A 23,575-nucleotide genomic window follows, 5' to 3' on the forward strand; every position below is an offset into this window, starting at 1 on the left:
GTTATGCTGGGCGCTTAAAATCTCAAGGTGCTATAAATTATTCATTAGTTCTTCTACTCATAAGGAAAACTGCCCAACATAAAGTCTCTGCAGCTCTTCATTCAAAATCTCATTTTTTTCCACATTGGGTCACAGTGTGTCATTACCTGCTCCAGACTCCACTAAAGGTAGGGCTTCCCCGCCACCTCCCAGCACACAAGGGGTTAAACTCAACTCCCTGAGCCCACCTTCCCAAACAAAAGTCAGTTTTGCAAGTTATTCAGCAAGGTGGCTTTCAGTAGGTTCTATTGAATAAGGTTAATACAGGCTCCTCCGCCCCTCCTCCTTTTCCCTCTTACTTCTCCGTTGTCAGTATTCACAGAATGTGGATCTGCCAGCTACTTCTGTTTGAAGTTGAAGGCTTGGCAAAATTTTACATGCAGCAGGCAAGAAATAAAGTGGAAATGTCTACAAGTAACAGTGAAATCTGTTACCTTGTTCTGACTTAACTACTGGGGGGAAAAAAGTCCTACTAAATACTGTCTTGGCAACTATAAATACATTTTAGCGATGGTCAAAACTTTTAGAACAACAGCTAAAAGATACTTGAAACCTGATGTCTGTCTGTCTGCCACTCTTAATTATATATATTGACATTAAAGATATCCCATTCTTCATTAAATGCTGTGTAATTTTCCTTTTGAGTTTTTACAGTTAGTGTTTTATGTGAGTCCTTTATATGGCCAAGTAGCCAGTTTACCCTCTGCTGCCTTTTACTCAGGTAAAATTGGAAATGAATTCATTAGATCAATTGCAGCAACTCTAATTTGAAATCTTGAAAAATGCATTGCTAATTAAGAAATTTCCAATCAAGTAGACTTCTAAATCTCAGGTTGTTATTTCTTTCAGGTCTTTATACATATCCTTATGAAACATTAGCTGTCACTCCTACTGACTTTTTAAGATTGTGTCAGGCAAGCACTGTGTTTTTTAAACCTCATTCCTCTCCCCATCTTACTCCATGTTTATTCATACTTTTTCATAAGGCATTACGTTTATCCAATAGCACTTTCAAAACTATTGTTTTTTAAAGGCTCCAAGATACAACTGGAATACAATTCCAATGCATTTGTTTTCCCTTTCTCCTTATTAAAAAAAATAAATTCATATAAACATACAAAACCATTTGAAGGTAGGTAGTTTCCCACATTGCAATAACTTCCATTTCTATCTGTTAATAACTTATTTGGAACAGCTTACTTTGTTAAGTAGCAATGCTGATCCAGTTATGCAAATTAAGATACATTAATTTGAATAATACTCAAGGTCACTTTGTAGTTTCCTGAGAGATTATGTTTTGAAAAGTCACTTTAAGTCAGTTAAGCACGCTGCTTGCCTTAGATGCTATTTATTAATAAAATTATTGTATTTGACAAAAACTTTGGTTTTGAACGTGAACAAAGAAATGTTAATTTCTAATTATTTTATATATATTGTTTTATATCTATTGTTTTATTATTTAATTTCTCCTCCAATACCTGAGTTGTTTTGTGAATGATTGGCTATAGATATATCCCTTAACACACATTTCATCTAGTCCCTTTTGTAAAAATGTAACAAGGTCATTTAAAATTTTTAAACCATAAAGTGGTTTAAAAGTGCCAAGTGAGCTTAACTCTTAACTCTTCCTAACTTTTCCACTGGGAAGCCCTAGAAAACTGGACTAATGAAATGCAACTTATGCTTTTTAAATTCTAATTATAACTGTCACATTAAATTGAAGGTGAGACTAAAACTGCTGTATCTGTTAACTAAGTCAAGTAATGTACTATATCATACGTGTTATTTAATGTGCGAATGTTAAAAGTCAAGTTCCCTGCAGAAATCGAAGTGCCTCCATTCTGTCTTCAGGGAATGTATAAATTAACCATTCTGCCCCAAGCGGTCCTCCTCCCTTCCTCCCTCCGCCCTATTTTAAATGTAGATAGGGCAACCCAAGTCTTTTGAATTTGAAGGGCTGCTATCTCGGCCCCATTCTTTTCATCATCCTGTTTTGAATGACACTGAGCACGTATGGATTCTTTTATTAAAGCACCCCCTGGATGCAGGGTTTGGTTCTCCTGGCTGCTTGCTAATTTTGCATAGCAATTAGTACTGACTTCTCAAAATCGGCTATCCAAATACAGTTCGAGAACGTTCCACGTAGTTCCTCAAAGGTCTTAGATAACCTCTTGCCTCTTGATTTCAAACCCGAAGGGGAAGAACTTGCATAATTGCTAAATTCCCAGTTGGAGCGGTCTGGCAGAGGATACGTAATCCAAAACTATACGTTAATTCAAACCCTCCCCGCGCCTGGGCAGCAAGGAGCCAGCATATGCCTTCTTTTAAAATCTATTCTACCAATTCACTGACCGCGCAGGGCTGGGCCACATGGCCCTTCCTTGCAGCCAGTCAGCTGTGAGCAGCAGATGGGATAATTTGCATTTTTCTTTTTATACTTTCTCCGACCGGCAAATTAAAGGATTTTTTAAAAATTTACATTCTCATTGTTTGCCTTAAATATAAACGTGGCTTAACTGTTGGGTTGGGCTTCCCTGACCCTCACACCCCACACTCCTTCAAGTCAGTGAGACTTGAGAAAATACCCGAGCGGTAGGTTTCGTGTTTATCAACTTGGAATTTCCAGTCCGGGAGTCATGAGTAGAAAGAATCAGCTTTTACTGAGTTGGTGACTCGTGTTTTTCTATTTTAAGAGCTTGGCGCAGATACCCCGTGGGTTTGTCTGTGGCATGTGGGTCTGCGAGCGCGCGCACTTCTGAATCTCTGGGTCTGCGGCCTCAAACCTCAAAACTTCGGGTTACAAGTAGAAGGCAGATTTTTAGCTCTCAGGCTTACAAGAGAGGGCGGCCACCCTGCTGGGGGAGTGGCCTGAGCCAGTGTTTCCCAGCGCCGGGGTCGCTCTCCCGCGGCCCGCCAGACTCCATGCCGGCCCCGCGGGGCCACCGGGTCCCCGAGCCCCGATGTCTTTGTGCCGATCGCGGCGCGGGAACACTCGCCCGGGGGGCCAGGGCCACGGCAGAGATACCAAAAATGCTGGAGAGGCGCGGGCGCGAGGGGAGGTGCCCAGTACAGTCGCCGATCCGCGGAGGAAAAAAAAAAAAAAAAAAAGTAGAAAAAGAGGCTTTTCAGGTCAAACTCCTCGTATCTAAGAAACCACGTTTTAGAGAAATGACTCGCGATGGGGAGAACACACGGTGTGCAGGGTACATTGTTAGCCAGCGCTGGCTCGGCTCACCGTGGGTGCGCGACCGCCGCTCCCCGCCCCGGGCAGCGGGCGCGGGCCCACGTGGAGCCGCGCGGTACCGGATGAGCGCGCCGGGCAGCCCGGGTCCCCGGAGCGCGCGCCCCAGCTCCCTGCCGCGGCCGTTCACGCCCGAGCGCCGCCGCCGGTCCCGCGTGTGCCCCGCTGAGGGGGAGGGGCGGGCCGGGGGTGGGGGCGGAGGGGTTGTGGTTCCACTGCAGCGGGGGCTCCTGTGTCCTTGTGCGGAAATGACACACGGAGTCCCGTCACGTCACGCGAGAGCGCAGCGCACGGACACACACAAAGAGAGGGGAAAATACACGGCGCCCGCCCGCTGCCCCCAGCAACTCCCCGGGCCGCCCCGGCCTGGCCCTCCGCGCGCGGCCCCCACTCCCCAGACCCGCGCTCCCCCCAACCCCCACGTGGCGCCCCAACTCGGCGCGGGCCCGCTCTGCAAAGTACAGAACTCGTGTCCCAGGTAAGTGCGGGGCGGTTCAAGCCGGCCGCGCGGTGGCGGCGGCGGCGGCTCCGGAGCAGACGTACGGGAGAGTGGCTGCAACATCCATGCTGGGGTGGGGGCGGGAGCAAGGGAGGAGACGCGCAGGGGGGCTGCCCGGAGCGCGCTCGCCGGGAGGAGCGCCCACCCCCGCGCAGGGCCGAGCCGCCGGAGCGGGCGCCCGGTGCCCACGGGCTCGCAGCGCCCATTGTGCCGCGCGCTCCTTTGTGCCCGCTCGGAACGCGGCGGCTCCATAGCGTTCCGGGGAGCACGCGCGCCGCGCGGGGGCGGGGGGGGACGCGTAGTGGAACAGTCCGCGCCGCCGCCCCACTCGCGCCGCGCGCCGGCCCCGCACCCCCGCCGGGCGCCGCGATGGAGCGGCCGGAGCCGCCGGAAGGCTCTGCGAAGCCCGCGGTGGACTCGGCGCTCGCGTTCGGCCGGGCTGCGGCTGGGGACGGCTCGGTGTGCAGAAGGGGGTGTCAGAGCAGGAGCAGGGGGCGGGGACTGGAGGGAGATGCCGAGCGGGGAGCGGGAGGCCCGAGAAGCTGCCGCTCCGAGGGACGCTGCCGCCGGAGTCAGCAAATGGAGCGAGGCAGGCCCGCGGCGGCGGCGGCGGCGGCGGCGGCGGCGGCGGCGGCGGCGGCGGCCGGGAGCGGGCAGGGACGGGCCCCGCCGCCAGGGGGCGCAGCGCCCTTTCCCCGGCCATCCACGGCGCGGTTCGCGGTTCCCGCTGCCCGGGAGCTAGAGGCGGGCGCCCGGCAGGCGCGAGGCCTTCCCGGCCGGCCGCCGAGCCGGAGCCGAGGCGCCCGCCGCCCCTCGTGACCGCCCCCTCTTTCTCGTAAACATGAGTTCCCACGCAGGCTTGGTCCTCGCCGCGCCGGTGAGTTGTGCTGCAACGCGCGTGAGGGCCTTGCGTGCCGACACAGTTTTTTTCCCAAGGTGTTTTTTGCAGAGGTAAAGGACTTTTGAGTGCTCAGGTGGCCCGTCCGGAAGAATTTTACACGCAAATGCCAACCAGGCAAGGATGTGCGGAACAGGGTTAAGCACTTCGGTGTCAACTTCACCTTCTTAAAGTAATTTTTATAACTTTTTAACTGTTCCCTGTGCCTCGGGGCAACGCGTCGAGTACCCCAAAGCTGCGGCTTCGGGAAACTGAGGCTAGGAAATGAGTTCTCGGACTGGGGCTGGCTCGGGATGGGCCCAGAGGGACAGAGACTTAAGGAGATTCTTTTGTTATCCACACTCCCAAACCCGCCCCCCCCCTCAGTTTTTCTGGGGTTTTGTTGTTGCTGTTGTTTGTTTTTTTAACCATCCATTCCTAATTTCCAGTTTCATGTCGCCGTACAGGACCCTGTCAGCTTCCTTCACCCTCAGTACTGAGATTTGCTGAGATTTTGTATCTTCACAGTTTTACATCCCGAGCCATTAACCCAGTGTCTGATAACTTAGTAGGTGCTCAATAAATTTTTGTTGAATGAACGGAGAGCTTCTTGGATTCCAGAAGAAAGTGGGGCCAGTGCATCCTGTTCCTGCTAGTGGTCTAGCTGGCGTGTGCATGGCCCTTGAAATGAAATTCATGGAAAAACCAGAGCCTTTAAAATCTGTCACATAAACACTCCACCACTGAACGTGGGTTTTACCATAGAGGCCATGTCCTTGTTGAAGCGATTTAACCGAAAAGTGTTATGTGTTTGCCTTCCCCCACCACGTACAAAGCACTAGTAATAGAAGAGAGACCACTTACTACCTAGTAGACAAGATGGCCAGCATCCCAATAATCTGTTAAAAGTACCACATGGACACATTTTCTTTACCCTCTTCCAAACTTCTGGGCTCCTAAGCATTCATAGATGAGCAGAAGAGGAGTAGAATGTCTAATAATTAGGAAGAAAAAAACTGGAATCAACCCTGACAGAAGTTTGAGTAAGTGAAAATTTAATCTCCTGCTGGACTGTCCCACCTGCCACAGGTGGGACAGTCCAGCAGGAGAGCTGTTTAGAAAGCCCCTGAAGCAACAGGGAAAGAAACCACATGCTTTTATGAATTGTATTGACACCATGGTGAAAAATTGGGAGATCTGTCTTTTAAAGACCTCAAATTTTATAATGTAGAGACACATGAAGGTTGCTAGCCAACCAGCAAAAATAATTTGGTGTTAGTGTATGGGAGGTTGGGGTGTAATGTTTTTGTTTTTCCTGGCACTTAATTTTGATGACAAATTATGGTACCTCTCCTGTTATTCATTGTACCTATTATTGGCTAAAGCAAGTTTGGGGGAATTATTTGTAGAATCAGTCTTTGGGGTGATGGAACTTTTCTGTATCCTCTTGATGGTGGCTACAGGGATGTATACCTGTGTTACCTTTCATAGAACTGTACACCCCCTCCCTCCAGAAAGTAAATTTTACTGTATGGTAATTTAAAGAAAATAGAAATTGAAGTCACACACACACACACAAACACACACACACACACAAAACATGATCCCAAAAGGGATATTTTATGTGCTTTGTGAGTAGCACCTTGCTCTTGCTGTTTCTTTCCCACTTCACATTGGACAATGGCACTTCTCCCCCGTCTGATGTTTCAGTATCTCTTGCAACATTATTATTTCAGCCCAGGCTCTTGTAGTTTCTGAAATGAGCTGCCACACATGACCCGCACATGCCAAGCTAAGGGCTCTCCACGCTGGCATCAAGCCTTCAGTGTGTCAAACAGGAGAGGTGCGATTTCATTTGGAGTGGCATTAATGCCTGGCATGTTAGTCCCTGAATGATCAGACTTCTTACAAACTATTGTTTTAGAGCTGAGTTTTTCTCAGCAGCTCACCTGGTAACATGCCCTTCCTCTATTTTTAATTCAACTTGAAACACATGTACGGCCATCCCTCAATATTTGTGGGGGATTGGATCCAGGACCCCCTTCAGATACCAAAATCCACAAATGCTCAAGTCCCTTACAGCGAGTCCTTCATATCCTCGGATTTCGAACCCACAGATTTGGAAGGCTGACTGCATTTAAAATCAGCACTTTTAGGTTTTTGTTCTCTACTAATGGCCACCTCTCCTCTCCTCTTGTCTGATTTTCAGTTATCAGTTATCACTGCCGAGTGAAACACAGTATCTGTAAAGGCATTGAATGCTCAGTTGAATAAATCACGAGTTGGTCTTTTCTTGTTTGCGGGGGGCTGTTGGTTTGAGCATGGAGCTAGTAAATTGAAGGGGGGAGGCTGGAGATGTGGAGGGGGGTAGCTTACACCCGACTGTGCCCCAACTCCAGTTAGCTCATGTGGTCACAAGACAACACATTTGTAAAAGTGGGAAGTACAGAGGAAACTCTGCTTATACCTCCTAGGAAAATTAGTCACCATTGTCCAGTCAGTCACATGGGTGGCTGCTGGGATATGCTGGCCCTCCTTTTCTCCTTGACCCCAGCTTCTGGGTTCCATGGTTAAAGTTAAAAGCAGTGTCTGACTCCTCCTCCCATTGATGTCGAAGGAGGTAACCAGTCCTTCGTGAGGGCAGGGAGGGCTTAATAAGTAGAAGCCCTTAGCTGAAGAAGACATCACATTTAGTCACATTCAGAAAACGCAGTCTCCGAAGGGTGAGACGCCACATCTCAGGCAGGCAGGGCTGTGCGGCTGTCCTTCGCTGCGCGCTGAAAGATAAGGCTGTTCTCTGACTGAATAAGGAAGGCAGCGACAATTACAGCTTTAGGAAACTCAGGGGAACATTGCCCTGGTTTTGTGAGGACTGGTATTTTTCAAACTTTATTTGAAGATGTGTCTAAAAATAAAAACAAATTGCAAACATGTCCTGCAAGTCCCATGGGCTGGATGCCACAGCCAAGAGGGCCGGGTTCTGAGATCCCCAAGGCTCCCAGCCGTTCCTGCAGACCCAGAGATGGAGCCCAGCAAGAGTGGATGGCATGGGAACATTCTTCCCGTCCTTAGGGAGAGCATTTTGATTTCACCCCTTCCAGTTTAACGTTTCTTTTTTCTTTCATTTGAAAGAAACATTACAAGACTTTTTAAAAGGTTTAAACCATTTTATTTTAGTTTTTAAAAATGTTCACTGTTAAGATGCACTTTAAACATCTTTTTTTTTAAAAAGGCTTTATAATAAGTAACGTTTACTGAGTGCTGTGTGCCAGGCAGTTTCTCCTTTGTGGTTTTCATAGAGCCTCTAGAAGGAAAGGTAGTGTGTGCGGCTCCTTTTACAGAAGAAAGCACCAAGGCTTGACTGGGTAAGCCACTTGCCTGGGATTAGAAGCTAAACGTAGGTGAAGCCAGGATTAGATAGAACACAGGTCTTTCTGCCCCTAAAGTTTAGTAGGGAATTCCATTTTCATCCACATCAGCTGTACCTTCGTGATCCGAAGGCCCACCTGGCCTGTTGACTTGCTCCTGCCTCTGAGCCCAGCCTACACATGTGTGCTCCGCAGGGAAGGGAGAAGGCAGAGCGGGGATGGTCCACCCCCTTTCGGTCCCAGCTCCTCTTGGAAGGCTGGAATGAGGCCACCACCCCGAGTGCACCCGCCTCTTTCCCTCTTCTTGCTCTCCGCAGCACCCAACCCAAGGGAGGCGCAGCCTGCCGCCCCCCTGCTTCTCTGTCTGCAAACTAGGAGGACTGTTGTGAGGACTGCACCGGTGAACGTGTAAAACACTTAGACCTCAGAGGCAGCACTGCATGAACGTCAGCTGCTGTCCTCCTTTTCTATGTTTCATTTTTAAAAATCAGTGTAACCTGCAGTGGGGAGGCTTCACGAAGTCAGATCACATGGCTTGGCAAGATGAAGTAAGGTTTAGTTAGGTCTTAGTTAAACTGTTCAAATCCTTGCATGTATTTTATTAATAACACCTTTAAAATGGTCTGGGCCTGTTCTCCGTGCTTTACCTTTTGTATGTGGCAGGGCTGCACAGCCACCATCCCGGGGGTCTCGGGCTCCGATCATTCCTATTCTGGGGCTCTGGGGCTCACGTTCTCAAGGAGACCCTCAGGTGGTACGAGTTTGCCTCGCTTTACATCTGGGAACGGGAGTGGAGGTCGGAAGGATTTGCCCCAAGGCGGCCTGAGGTCGAGCTGCTGGGCCAGGTCTTTGGACCTGACCTCATCGTGCGGGGGAGCCCTAAGTCCCATGGACGTTTCCGATGTGGTAGGGCAGAATCCTGAGTCAGCCGCCCGGGATTTGAATGTTGAGGTTTCAGGAAGCCCAAGTACTTCCCATTTCTGGGCCTGCTGCTTGTCCTGTGAGACTCGGGCAGCCGCAAGCCTCCAGCGCCTCTGATTAGCCTGGGCTAGATTCTCCTAAACGAACTCAATGCAGAGGCACCCCAGCTCACTCCCAGCCCCCTGTGGGCGCCGCTAGAGGACGTTTTTCTTTGGAAACCTGTGGGCCGCTTAGGAAAGAGCCCAATGATCCTGTGCGGGCAGAGGGGTTTGCCGAGCGTTTGCCATGCCAGGTGCCCCCTGCTTGCCTTACCGGGGTCTAGCCTCCAGCTCCTAACAAAGACATCCTCTCCCAACCCCCCAGTCAGATTCTCGCGTGACTCCTTATTACGCACTTTGAGCTGGTGACCTCAGGACACTCCTTCCTTTTTCTGTGGCCCAGCCACTCCTCAGCTCCCCAGACCTCCCCTCCCCTCTCCCCACTGCATCCTGCTGCTTCACCCTGGAGCCAGGGGCCCTAGAGCAGGACCCTGATTTGCCCAGTTTTGTACGGTTTTGAGGAATCAGGGAAGGAGGGCTCCAGGTACGGATCAGAAGTCTCCCAGGGTGCTCAGACACAGACATGAGAGAACCCCACAGAAAGCACCATCCATCATCCAGAATGCAGGAACCCAGCAAGTCCAGCCTAGAGAATTGCTAAGCTGCTCTCCAGCCCATTTGTTTTCTCCAGCCAGCCACAGACTCTCTACATGACCTGGCTTTAGCGCTCAGCTTGGATCCCTAATCCAAGCTGATCCTGGTTTGGTTTTTTTTTTTTTTCCTCCCATGAAATTTGACTTATTTTGAAAAACATTCCAAATATCAGGCAATGCACTGATGGGGCCTACAATACACTCACCAGGAAATGGCATTTCCTTAGTATTCAAAGCTGATCTTTTCACCTTTTTGTTCACACCTTGGCTTGTGAACTGAGAATTTTTTCTGATCTCCCCGTCACCCCATACTGAGGAGCTTTTTACACCTTCAGAGGCAATAATTCAGAGACAGTTATGAAATGAAAGGTCTGCACTAGTTTGTCAGTTATATATTGTTTCTTAGGGCATCAGTATTTTAAAATATCTTCCTAGTCTGATTCCCTGGATATCCCAAGAAGCTCCTGAAAGTCAGTCTATTTTTCTTTTCTTTTTTTTTTTTAATTTATTTTATTTATTCGGCTGTGTCGGGTCTTAGTAGCAGCACGCGGGATCTTCGCTGCAACATGCGAGGTCTTTCGTTGCAGCACACAGGCTCTTCGTCGCCCCACGCAGGCTCTGTGGTTGTGGCGCGCGGGCTTAGTTGCCACGTGGCATGTGGGATCTTAGTTCCCCGACCAGAGCTCGAACCTGAGTCCCCTGCATTGGAAGGTGGATTCTTAACCACTGGACCACCAGGGAAGTCCCAGCATCAGTATTTTAAACTTAAATGATTTGATTTTACATTCTTAGCTTGTTGCTATTTATGGGTATAACTTAGAATATGACCTGTCTAGCAGTAAAGATTGCTAAACTTCTTATTTTTTTCATTTAAAAAAAGTCTCATTTTCAAAGAATTGCATGCTCACTGTAGAATATTTGGAAAGTAGGGGAAACTAAAGAAGAAAAATCACCCATAATCATCCTAATTGGAGGTAATTAACATCTTGGCATGTTTTCTTCCCTCTGCTTTATGGCATTTTTCAATTACATTGTCAAGATATCCCCTGTGAACTTTGAAGTACATTGTTATTGACTGAGTGGCCCTGTAGTGAACAATTGATTTTGAATCTTTACACATAATTTAATGTTCAGCTCTTTCTGTCAATAGAGGTTTTGAAGTCGTGTGTTGAGAAAAATGTGTAGAAGTTGACTTTCTAACTTTGTATATTGGAAATAACAATAGTGATCAAAGGTGATCTCAATCCAGTTCACATTGAGTTTGTTGTCCCCTCCATTTTCTCTGCAGGTTTTTGTGGAATTTATCAGTAATTAATCGTGACTGATGGTTACAGAGGGCTTCCTCTGCACCAGGATTTCCACCCTCAGCCTGACCCTAGAGTTCCTGTCTGTGTTTAACCTAAGATCAATTCGAAGTAAAAGACCCCGTGGCCCAGGTTCTTTGCCCTTCTGGCCTTTGCTCATTTCGTATCATAATTTTCAAGTGTCTGAGGCTCTAAGTGACAGAAAGATTTGGCTATAGGTCTTTATAAGCTGAAAGTGATGAAGAAGATCAAGATATGCCCATTGACAGCGTTATTTCCAGAGCAAATATTTTCCCCTAGAATTTGCTTTAATGTTATTTCTTACCCCAAAGGAAAAAAATCTTGTAGATATATGTCAGAATTTAATATTATTTGTATCCAGATCACAAAATTGTAAGCACTGGCGGTCTTCTGCACAGCTGTGGCATGTGGCCTGTGTTTATTAGATGTGAGTTACAGTTGTTATAGAAACCTTAATGTAATATCTTCTAACCTTGAGGTTCTGACTGCTCTTTTCTTCCTGTTACTGTTATCTTCTAGTGTTTACCCATCCTCCCCTCCAACAGAAATTCCCAGAGTTCTGTCTTCATCCTCCAGGTCCTCCCATCTCTACCCTGTGTTGGTTTCAATCCCTGTAAATAAGCTATACAGTCGATCGATCCCCTCTGCACAGAGGACAGTCACCCCACTGGCACCAACAGCTCCCCGTCACACAGTGGGGAGTGTAGCCACCAAAGCACAGGGCGGGGAGACCGGGGGCCACTCCCAGTGTATGGTCTCGAGCATGTTACTAACCTCTCTGAGCCTCGGGTCTCACACCTGTACAACGAGATGATTTCTGAGGTCCCGTTTGGCTCTAAACCTCTGCCTCGGTTTCCTCACTTGTAAAATGAGACTAAGAAGAGTTTCCACCTCCTAGGATTGTTAGGTTAATTACACTTAGAGCTCTTGGCACAGCATCTTCCACAGTGTAGGCTGTTGTTTGCATTGAGTCTCCGTCGAGTGTGCAGAGAGCACTGGGCGGTGTGGCCAGGAGTTGGAAGGGAATGGCACGGCCGGGTTTCTGCCTTCCAGGGGTTGCCCAGGTGAGCTGGGGTGTCCCTCTGCTCCAGCCACACCCCTGTTGGACACCTCCATTAGCACCCTCAGGGCTGACCTCAGCCAGGGACTCTCCCATCGGAAGCCCATTAACTGGCCCCCTTACTGGTTTTCAGCCCTTCTCTGTCTCCTCCCAAAGGGACTACTCACTCCAAATCCTTGTCTCAAAATCTACTTCTGGGGGAATTTACACTAAAAAAAGAAGTGATACCGAAATTTCCATGATACATTAAGCAAAAGAAGCAAGGAGCAAGGATCTTAAACCTTTTAGTCTCAAGATCCCTTTCTACCCTTAAAAAGTATTGAGAACCCCAAATAGCTTTTGTTTATATGGGTTCCTGTCAGTATTTACCGTGGTAGAAACTAAAACAGAAAAAGAAAAAATGTTTAAATATTTATTTACCAATTCATTGAAAAATAACCAAAATAAATATATTACAAGTTAATGTCAATAATATTTTTATGAAAAAGAATATTTTTCCAAAGAAAATAAGTGAAAAAAGTGGTATTGTTTACATTTTTGCAAATATTTCTAATATCTGACTTAATAGAAGACAGCTGAATTTTCATATCTGCCTCTGTATTCAATCTTTTGCAAAATAAAGTATCATGTAGCCTCTGGAAAACTCTCCTGTACACCTGTGAAAAGAAGGCAACAGCATCTCAGTTTTACTATGAAAATAGTTTTGATCTCATGGACCCCCCGAAAGGGCCTTGGCTGTACTGGTAAACTGGGTCTCCAGAAAAGAAAAAAGAAACAAAACCAAAGCCCGGAACAGGACTGGTTTGTAACAGTGCCCCTTTCCATGGTGTGCCAACCTCAAGCTACCAACTCGACTCCACGAGTGCTGGAGGTGGGGAGAGCCGCGCAGTCTGTGCAGGCCGCGCACTGCATTCATGGCACACTTTGCAGACCTCTGGCAGAGTGTCTGCGGGAGGACGCGGCAAGACCGACGAGGTTGCCTCCAAGAGTGTAGTCCAGTGACTGGAGGACAGTGGACTTTTTAACCGAATATCCTTTTATACCTTTGGGATTGTCAGATGCACGCCCATCTAGTCAAAAGAAAAGGAGACTTTAAGCATCTTCCCTTCTTAAAATGAACTCTCTGAGTTGATCCATAATTTGTCAGTCTTCAGCTCTTCCACTTTGTGGCATCTCTTAGATCTGGTTCTTTCGAAGCGCCCGAGACTGGTTCTCACTGCTCGGCCGGCCCCTTGTCTTGCTTCGCCCTTGCTTCCCGCTGTGGGCCAGGCGCACTGAAATGCAGGAGGCAGATCCAGCCACTGCTGCAGCAGGAAGCCCCGAGGTGGCCCTGCCAGGTCCTGCATTTATGTAGCCAATTTAAGCAACTTATCCTTGTAATTTGTTGTTTGAGTGTCTAAAGCATCTTAAACATTTGGGATTACCGTTCCTTTTGCACTTTTGGTAAAAACTGAAGGTTTTCTGATAGCTGCTTCCCCCCACCCACCCATATGCCCTGCATGGAAAATTGAGCACTGTCATCTCGCCCTGTGAAGAAAGATAGAGACTACTAGGTATTATAATAAAATGATATATGCTCCTACGAGCTCTGCGATACTTAAAACCTTTCTTTACCGCTCACAGTCACTTAGCCTGAGGCTTCCTAGGCTATTTGGGTTCAAAACAGACAAAAAGCATTTTCACTTATTGGATTAACCACTGGAGATTGGTCCTGTTTGAGAGTTACCCTCCCATAGGTCACCCGTGTCTTAGAAGCTGTGTGTTTTAACTAGAGGCAGCGGCAAGCTACATGTGTCTCCTTGACACGCGTCCCTTTCCCTCGTTTAAATCTTCTCTTGGGATTGGTCAGGGACATGGAACAGGCACCCCTTGGGGAAAAGCTGATTTTCAGGGACATGTGGATGCATAGTTAGACTGTCTCACAATTCGAGATTCGTGGTGAGAGGAATAAGAGGGTTTTGAGAAGGAGAGAATGTTAAAATAAATTCTAGGAAGTCCTGCAGGCAAAGGAGATTGTAATCCTAGCAGCCCAGCGGGCGGGTGCTGCAGAGTTGGTAGCTCCTACATAACCTATAGTTGTGTAAGCGAAAGGAATTTCTGCGGCATGCTTGGCATCCGGGTGTTTAGTGTCCGCCCAGGATGAACAACCTTGTGACCTTCATCTGGGCAGATGACCAGGAAATGGAGGTAGCAACGTGTGATACCCATCCCCTTTCTACCCAGCTGGGGCGGTGTTGATGTGCTGTGTCTACATCAGCTCGGGATGCCGGCAAGTGACCCACACATCCCACCCCTCTTGTAGAAACTTCTGTATTGTGAAGTGGACTCTATATAAGCACAGAGCAGCCTCATTTTCCTGCTAGTGACACGGAGATGAAAGGAGATTTCCAGCTGCTAGTGGTCAGAGAGATCCAAGGCTGGAAACTGGCCTCTGTGTTCATGAGAAGAACCTTAACAGAAGAATGAGGATTCTGTTATTCCTTCTCCTGGTGGCTGACGGGAGATACACACAGATTTGGTTTGAATCCAGTTCTGCCACCAAACAGCTGTGTTATACTGGTCAGGTACCTGCCCTCTGTTCCCTTCCTCCCCCTTCCAATAGTCAGACATCTTATTTCTGTAATCAAAATGATATAAAAATAATTTTCCAGCTTCACTGAGGTATAATTGACAAATAAAAATTGTAAATATCTAAGGTGTACGCCCGCGGTTTTTTTATTCAGCTGGGATTGAAGTAGCTCAGGGTAAGATCAAGGCGCACACGAAGTGGGCAGGCAGCGCCGGGCCCCAAGTGCGCAGGCCGTGGGTGTTAACGGGGGACCCTCATCTCGCTCCGCCCCACACGAGCCGCAGGCACTTGGCTTTCCAGGCCTTGCAAACGGGACACTCCCCGGCTTCCCAATGAGCGTGGCTTGTTCGCCAGCTAGGAGGGAAGGGGCGCACCACACTGCGTCCTCGGTTCCTTCTAGGCCAATCTAGCATCTGTCGCTGGTCTATAAATGGACACGGAAATGTTTTCCAAGGCCCACGCGCTCTGGCCGCCCCTTCCGTGAGGCTGCCCAGCCCCCTCCGGCTCTCCTCCCCCCCGCAGGTGGCTCGGGTGTGCGCCCTTCGCTCATCGTTTTGTGACGCAAGAATCGGGGTGAGCTTATAAACTGCCTGCACTAGGGTCACTTGGTGGTGGTTCGGCGAAAACGCTTTGGCGCACCGAGTCGCCTTCCCGGTCTCCTCCCTTTCCCACCTTTTCTCTTCGGAACGTAATTTGTCCGGTACCCCATACCCTCTCCAGCAACCCTGTACTCATTCCTCCTCAGCTGTAATGCAGCCTCTCACTTGAGGAGACGGCTTATGCGACGGGGCGGGAGGCTCACCTGCGTCTCCTTGAGAAGCCCCCTGTCTGGGCTGTGAATCAGGCCTGAGTTTCTACCCAGCGTTGGCCAACCTTGCTGTCTGAAAAGAGTACTGGTGCTCACCTAACCTGCCTGGGACTCCCGCCCCTCAGAGACACCCAAACGTGAGATTTCTTTCCTTGAAATACAATGGAAATTGTCTTTGCTGAAATTCACCTCTGGTAAAATAGTTCTTGGCCCCTTGAAGTTGACTTACTGTTTATTTTCACTCAGTCTCACCTGCATGTTATGTTTTTCAGACAGGAGATAGTTTAGTAAGTAGGAGTTAATTTCAGTTTCAAATCTTAAAATTTTTTATTCATTCCTTTGAAAATTAGTAATACAGGGATGAAAACAATTGTGCCTGTCGTGAAGTAACTGTGACGACTGAGAATACTGCCATACATCGTAGCACTATATGAGTGTTGCTGTATTAGTGAGGTTTTTTTTTTAACATCTTTATTGGAGTATAATTGCTTTACAATGGTGTGTAGTTTCTGCTGTATAACAAAGTGAATCAGTTATACATACACATATGTCCCCATATCTCTTCCCTCTTGCGTCTCCCTCCCTCCTAGACATAGTCTTGCTCTCTCCCCATCCATCCGTCTAAAACGGGACCACGCACCATTCCACAGCTGCTCTGTGAATGGTTTACTGAACTTTGTGGATGGCATCCGTCCTCCTTATAGAAATTTCATAAAGATACCCCAGAGCCTGCCCCCTCTGACCCGTAACCGGAATGGGCACTCAGGGTTTGCGGGCAGCTTCGCCAGCTGTGGGAACCACAGCTCCTCAATGCCAACACTAGAGGCTGTCGTGTGTGTTCTTCTGCCATGTTACTGCTTCATTTATACTTTATCCTAGTTACGGACATGCTGTTGTGTAATCTGGGGAATCTCCAAGACATAATGGTGCTTTTAACCATGGTGTCCACTGCATTTTGGCTAGGTCAGCGAGAATGGGGGGCTGTCTCTGCCCCAGACCCTGCAGCCCATACAGGGCGCCGCCACTGCCTCCTGCCATGTTCCCTCATCCATAAAAAGAGTGGTTTGGACCAGATCATATGGCTCAGGAGCTTTAAGAACCCACAGTGCCTCTTTCTCTTCATTGCTTCTGAAGGAAGGGTGAGACCAGCACCATCCAATAAAAATATAATGCAAACTACATATGTAATTTTAAATTTTCTAGCAGCCACATTAAAAAAAGATGAAATTAATATTTTATTTAGCCCAATAGATCTGAAATATCATTTTTACATGTAATCAATATATTATTAATGAGATATTTCACATTCTTTTTACTATGCTGAATCTTTGAAATCCAGCATGTATCTTAAACTTACAGCATGTCTCCATTTGCACTGGCCACATTCCAATTGCTCGGGAGCCATGTGTGACTAGTGGCTACCGTCGTGGACAGCACAGGTCTTTTTGGACCACCTAAGACCTTAGCTCGGGTTCACCGGGTCCACAGCCTCCTGTGGACCTTTGTCAGCCTTTTCATTTCGTGGCTAGAATGTTTAAGGCAGGGACTAACAGATCATCCAAACTGAGGTCTTTTGTAAGACTTGATTTTCTCAAATATGTTCCTTTTGTTCTGTAAGTGGTTCTCGGTTGATGCTTTAAGATACATTCTGCCCATATAAAGTCTTGGAGAAGCACTCCAGCAGGCATACAGGAGGCCTGGCTGTTTCTGAGCAACTGCAAACAAGAAGATGAAGTTTTCCTTGATGTTGCAGAGTCGCATCGGCTTAACCTTCTATTACCGGGAGCCAGGGTTGGGAGGGTAAGGGAATTTCTTATGGGTGGGTAAAATTTTTAAAATGAACAATAAATCAAGACTTTGTCTTTGTCTTTTCATTTAGTGGAATAGAAGATGAATGCAGCTGAATTCAGTGAAGATGTAGAAGAAGGTAAAAAAAGAAAAGCCTCTTTCTAAAAAATATTTTAACTGAATACTTTTTTAAGATACATTTACATGGTTCAAAAATATTAAAAGATACATGATGAAAAATCAAGAAAAGTCTCCTCTCACCCCTGACTCCCATCCTTCTCCACTCACACCTGTGGTATTTTATGTATCTTTCCAGAGTTACTTTTTTAAAAGCATCATTTAAAAGAGTAGTTTCTCTCCTTCCATCTCCTCTCCCTCCCCTGAGAAAAGACTTTAAAACCTGTTTTGAACAAAATGTGCTCGGAACATGGTATCATTGTATAGCACTAGTGTGGTGAGATACAGATTGCTTGATTGGAAAGCCAGTTTTATTGTGATCTGTTACTCAAATGTTGTCATCTGAGTGATAGTATCAAAGGGCGGCCGCATACAACCTGCCGCTCAGGGGACCCTGCTAATCCCAGCGCCGCCAGGTGGTCTCCCCGCTGAGCCCTATTTCTTCTCTGCCACAGTTCTAAAAAATAACACTGTGAAAGTGGAGACAGAGGCCGAAGATGCTGCCCTGGACTGCTCAGTGAATTCCAGGCCCTCCGAGAAGCACGCTCTGGACAGCGTCTTCACTGGCCTCCAGGACTCCAGCAAGAGAAAGCAGCCGGGCGGCGAGGGCCCGCCGGACTCCGTCCCAAGCGTGAAGAGGCGGCGGCTGATTCCCGAGGTGAGGGCTCACAGGGAAAGTAGGAACTTGTTGATAGCAAGGACTGTTAGTGAAAGCCTACCACATTTCACACAGTGCACACCTTACCTGGATTCCTGGAGAAGGTGAGGCTTAGCAGGTCTTTTCCTAAATCAGATCCATCTTTTGTATCTATTAGGGGAGCTTGTTCAATGAATCTTTTTGTAAAGAGACCAATTATTTTATAACATGCCTGTGACCCCTAACCTACCTATTTTATGAATTGGCTTTATTTCTTAATCACCTGTTGATTATATTGAACTTTGCTAAGTTCTGAGAGACAGAAAATGGAACTGGACACAGTGGTCCCCTCTAGTAGCCTGGAGTCCAGGTGGGAGACAAGACAGGTACACAAAATAGTTAAGACTGAGGAGGGAGGGGAGTTTGGGAGATGAGGTGTCTGGCCCAGAATGCCTGGTCAACAGAGCCTCTCCATAGACGGGCAGATCACACCTTAAACACTTAGAAGAACGTTTTCCCAAGCTCTCCAATGCAGCCACTCACCACTCACACACACACATGCGCGCGTGCTCTATGAGGGACCCAGATAGGCATTTCAGCTTCTGCACGTCTGTTCAATAGAGCCCACGTTTCAGAGTTCATCATCATTAGCCAGTACACCATGGGGTATCAGCCTGGGACTCTGGGTTGTTACTGGTTTGTTTTAATTCTCCTCTATTAGATGCTACCCCAGATCTAAATAAATTGGGAATTGATAGGTTTTAGAAATTTAGTAAAGTGATGAGATTAAGATTTTCACCAGGATTTCAATATGCAAGTTAATATTACATTAGAATGAGGACTGATCTGCATGTCACATCATGGAACATTGAGGGATACATTCATTTATTTATTCATTTGGAATTTTTTTCCAAACAGCTCTATTGAGATACAATTCACATACTATACAATTCACCAGTTTAAATTGTTCAAGTCAGTGGTTTTTAGTAGATTCGGAGAGTTGTACAACCATTACTATGATAAATTTTAGAACATTTTCATCACCCCACAAAGAAATCTTGTGCCCAGTTAAGCAGTCACTCCCCATCCACCGCTCCTGTAGCTCTTGGCAACCACTGATCTGCTTTTTGTCTCTATGGATTTGCCTATCCTGGACATTTCATATAAATGGAATCATAGACTATGTGGCCTTTTGTATCTGGCTTCTTTTTTTTTTTTTTTATAGTTAATGCAAACTTTATTTATAAAAGACTCTTAAATTAGTTGTATCATGCCATGCATTCATAGAGAATACAGTGACCCTTCAGGGCTACAAGGAGAAGAGCTCACAAACTCAAAGGAAAACTAGTAAAGCGTTTCTAATAGTTAAAAGCTAGGAAAGATTAGGACAACTTTACAAATGAGCAATTAAAAAGAAAAGAAAAGGGATATGGAACCTAGTCTGAGCTGAGAGAAGGGCACAGCTGTGTACAGGTCTGTACACTGAACTAAGACACAGACAGGCTTCTAGAGAGGCAGGATGCTGGCGGGGAGAAGCGGAGGATGTGCAAAGACTTGTGCCACAACGACTCCTCCCCCAGGTCCACGGTATGATACATACAACCAGTTTGTGTACACTAGGCCTGCCAAGGCCACTTTAACTATGAGACTCCTAGTTTAGTAAACTAAAGCTGCAGGGCGCCAGGGGAGTGGGGTGGCTTCATTTGCGACTGCTCTTTATTCTCTCCAGTCTTTTTTTCAAGTCATCAATGTTAGCTGTGGAGGAGGAGGATGTAGTCATGGTTCCTGAAGAGTGAGTCTGGTTGGAATCCAGTGTATCTGGCTTCTTTTAAAGTTTATCCTTGCTGAAGCATGTATCAGTTCTTCATTCTTTTTATGGCCAAATAATATTTCATGGTGTGAATATATCACATTTTGTTTATCATTCATCAGTTGATGGACATTTGGGTTGTTTCCACTTTTTTTTTTTTTTTTGCAGTACGCAGGCCTCTCACTGCCGTGGCCTCTCCCGTTGCGGAGCACAGGCTCCGGATGCGCAGGCTCAGCGGCCATGGCTTACGGGCCCAGCCGCTCCACGGCATGTGGGATCCTCCCGGACCGGGGCACGAACCCGTGTCCCCTGCATCGATAGGCAGACTCCCAACCACTGCGCCACCAGGGAAGCCCTGTTTCCACTTTTTGACCATCTTGAGTACTCCAGCAATACATTTTAGAAAATCCATAATATCCAGAAAAATAGTTGAATTTTCTTATACCTGTATGAGCATTTTTTGATGAAGGATTAATTAAAAATACCCCACCCTTGACTCTGGCTGCGTAAACCAGCCACTTGCTGCATACCTTGGGACTCTAGGGAAAGTGTGTGGATGGCAGTTTCCAGTGCAGTAAGTATTGATTGTAGATGAAAACTCAGATTCCTGACTGGAGAGATGCCTGCTGTGGCCAATGAAGCTACAAGATGGTTAGTCCAGTAGCTTGTTTGAAAAACCTTTACCCATCTGCTTTTTAAAAAATGCTTTATTTTAAACCATAATTTATTATCCTTTTCCCTAACGATTGGTATATAGGAACTTTTATGTCATTACATATAGTGCCACAGGGACCATCCATATCCATATCCGTAAACCTCGTGCCCTTCTGTGAGTGATTCTAAGGGTTAGGCTCCTCGAGGTTATTCTGAAAGGGTTGAGAAGTTTGAGAAGCACTATGGTATGTCCCTGAAGGAGCTCCAGGAAATGTCTTCTGTGTGTCATGTTAAATTCTGCTTATGATCAATTCTGCAAACTCTTTCACGTTTACAAGTAAAGCTTGAGTTCAAGAAATGGAGCACAAAGTTGAGTGTATTGGTTCACCTTTGCTGTGACAAACCATCCCAAAACTTAGCCGTCTTAAAATAACCACTGTTTTATTCAGTTCTGTGAGGAAGCTGGTGCTTCCTCTGGTTTGGCCTGATGTGGCTGGGGCCAGATGGTAAGGGAGGACCTCACTCCCGTATCCAGGCCTCACCTGGGCTGGTGGAGTGACTCCAGCTTCTCTTTATGCACTTCCTCACCCACTACGAGGAGGAGGCTAGTCCAGGCTTACTCACATGCCTGGAAGAGTTCCAAGGAGAAGCGAGGAGAGCAAACTCTGGGGAGCAAACACTTTTGATGCCTCTGCTTTCAACACATTTGCTCATGGGCCACCAGTCAAAGCCAGTCATGTGGCCAAATCTAGATCAAGGGGTGGAAAAATAAGACACCACCTCCCGATGGTGGGAGCAACAAAGTCACGTTGCAAAGAGATTTCCACACAAGGACAGGGGAACTATGATGGCCATTTCTGTAAACAATTCACCACAGCAAGGAACAGCCAGCTCTTGCATCAAGAAGGAATTCTGGGGCTTTCCTGGTGGCGCAGTGGTTGAGAGTCCGCCTGCCGATGCAGGGGACACGGGTTCCTGCCCTAGTCCAGGAAGATCCCACGTGCCGCGGAGTGGCTGGGCCCATGAGCCATGGCCACTGCACCTGCACGTCCAGAGCCTGTGCTCTGCAACGGGAGAGGCCACAACAGTGAGAGGCCCGTGTACCGCAAAAAAAGAAAAAAGAAGGAATTTTGATCATGTGTAGGCTGGTTTGTGGCCTTTGTGGACAGCCCAGGTTGGCCCCATTGCCTCACTGCACAAATGGTGTCACTCTTCATCCTTTCATCCAACACATTTTATTGGCATCGTAGAGGAGGGAGCATCTTCGTCTTCTGGGGGTAGAAGGGGAAGGAGAAGGTTCTTATGATTTATATTTTAGTTGAATCCTTCAGTGTATGAAGCAAGTCGGGAAAGGTCCTGCATTGGGGAAAGGTCCGTTGAGGTTCACAGTGGAAGGATTTCCCTGAGCATCACAGAAATGATTTGAAGGTTGCAGACGCTCTTCTAGATCTGGTGAGGCAATAAGCTTTGTCTGGCCGGAGCTTTAGCAGCGTGCAGGAATCCTGACATGTTTGGAGAAAAGGGAACCAATATATATTTGAATATTTCTAATATGACTTGTCCAATTTACATATTCTAATTGGTCATCTATGTTTACTTTTTTTTTAATTTATTTATTTATTTTATTTATTTTTGGCTGCGTTGGGTCTTCGTTGCTGCACGTGGGCCCTCTCCAGTTGTGGTGAGCGGGGTCCACCCCTCATCACGGTGTGCGGGCCTCTCATTGCGGTGGCCTCCCCTGCTGCAGAGCATGGGCTTCAGTAGTTGTGGCGCACGGGCTCAGCCGCTCTGCGGCATGTGGGATCCTCCCGGACCAGGATCCCACCTGTGTTCCCTGCATTGGCAGGCGGACTCCCAGCCACTGCACCACCAGGGAAGTCCCCTATGTTTACTTTTCAATGGATTGGATACAGCAGGCAGCTGTAACGCATTAGATTTTGGAGTAGAAAAGACACTTTAAGTCCTAGGTTTTATTTGGGGAGTGCTGTTAGCTTTGTTTATTTCCCTTAGTGTAGATAACGTGAGGTTGATAGCCCTGCTCCCTTCCTGTTCTGTAAAAAGTATATGTATGTGTAAGTGTAAACCTTTTGAAATTCTTGAGCTCCTTGTAGAATGGTGTCATGTGAAGTCAAGGCAGTGCTTCCTTTTAAAAGTTTGTATAAGCTGATATGTCAGTAAATCAGTAGCCTCCGAACCCTGGGGGCTTTAGAACAATCCATTGGTTTTATGAAATTATAGCATGTGTTGATTTTTCAAAATGGTACTAGTCCTAATTTAGAGTGGATAGCCCTTTATCCTTCTCTCCCTGGGTTTTCTCTGATCCGTCTTACATGTGTGGTGGGGAAGGAGGAAGTGGGAGAGTGGAAGCAGGGAGTATATACGACTATCTTAAGCACTTTCATCACAGGGTAAGAGGGAGGAACAGAGGCTGAAACAAGCAATAAACCAAAAAAGTGGAAAGGATGTACGTTAACAGCTGTTGACTCCCTACCCGACAAATAACCCCACTCCTTGTCTTGTTTCATTTAATCCGTATAACAGTGATGAGAGAACATCTCCCCCAGAGAGAAGAGCCAGCTCAGACATATAAGTTAAAGTCAAGTGCCAGGATGCCAGTGGGGCAGCCTTGTTCCTGGTGTGAGGTGTCAGGAGTGACTGGGAACACTCAGCTCCCTGCTCCGTATCCAGGAGGTGAGCCCCACCTTCTCTGATCCAGCCCGTAGGAATGGTCAGTTCCAGAATGAATGGAGACTGGAGTCAGATAAGGGGGAGTTCACCATGGAGCCTTTGGCCAGTTCTGTGACCTCCCAAACTCAGGTCCCTCCACGGTGATGAGGGGTGACACTGCTTCCTCACTGGTTCCTTGTGTGGATTGAGACAACCCCTGGAAGGAGCCCAGCACGGGGCCTGCCCTACGTCAGCCTTCAAAACTGTTTATTTACTGCTCCCCAACACCCATCTCCAACTACCACCCCTTACGGTCAGTATTCAGCTGCCTCCCTCCATGTTTATCACAAGGAAAATGGCATGGAATTGCCAAGAGAGGCCACCTGATGCCCTCCTGGACGCCCCCGGCCTGAGCGCCCTTGATTCTGAGCACCTTCCGTCTTC

At 47.3% G+C, this 23,575-nt stretch overlaps 1 protein-coding gene across 1 annotated transcript in view; it reads left to right on the top strand.

The window, feature by feature from the left end:
• The first annotated feature begins 3,538 nt into the window (after positions 1-3,538).
• BEND3 (BEN domain containing 3) overlaps positions 3,539-23,575 on the top strand; it is a 34,848-nt gene continuing 14,811 nt past the window's right edge. Inside the window, exons 1-3 of the mRNA XM_082633326.1 lie at positions 3,539-3,758; positions 17,278-17,325; positions 17,819-18,021. Coding sequence (XP_082489452.1) covers positions 17,289-17,325; positions 17,819-18,021 — 240 coding nt within the window. The 5' untranslated portion in view covers positions 3,539-3,758; positions 17,278-17,288. The remainder of the gene's footprint in view (positions 3,759-17,277; positions 17,326-17,818; positions 18,022-23,575) is intronic.

Source organism: Mesoplodon mirus, assembly GCF_964341445.2.
Source record: "Mesoplodon mirus genome assembly, chromosome: 10".
NCBI classification, from domain to species: domain Eukaryota; kingdom Metazoa; phylum Chordata; class Mammalia; order Artiodactyla; family Ziphiidae; genus Mesoplodon; species Mesoplodon mirus.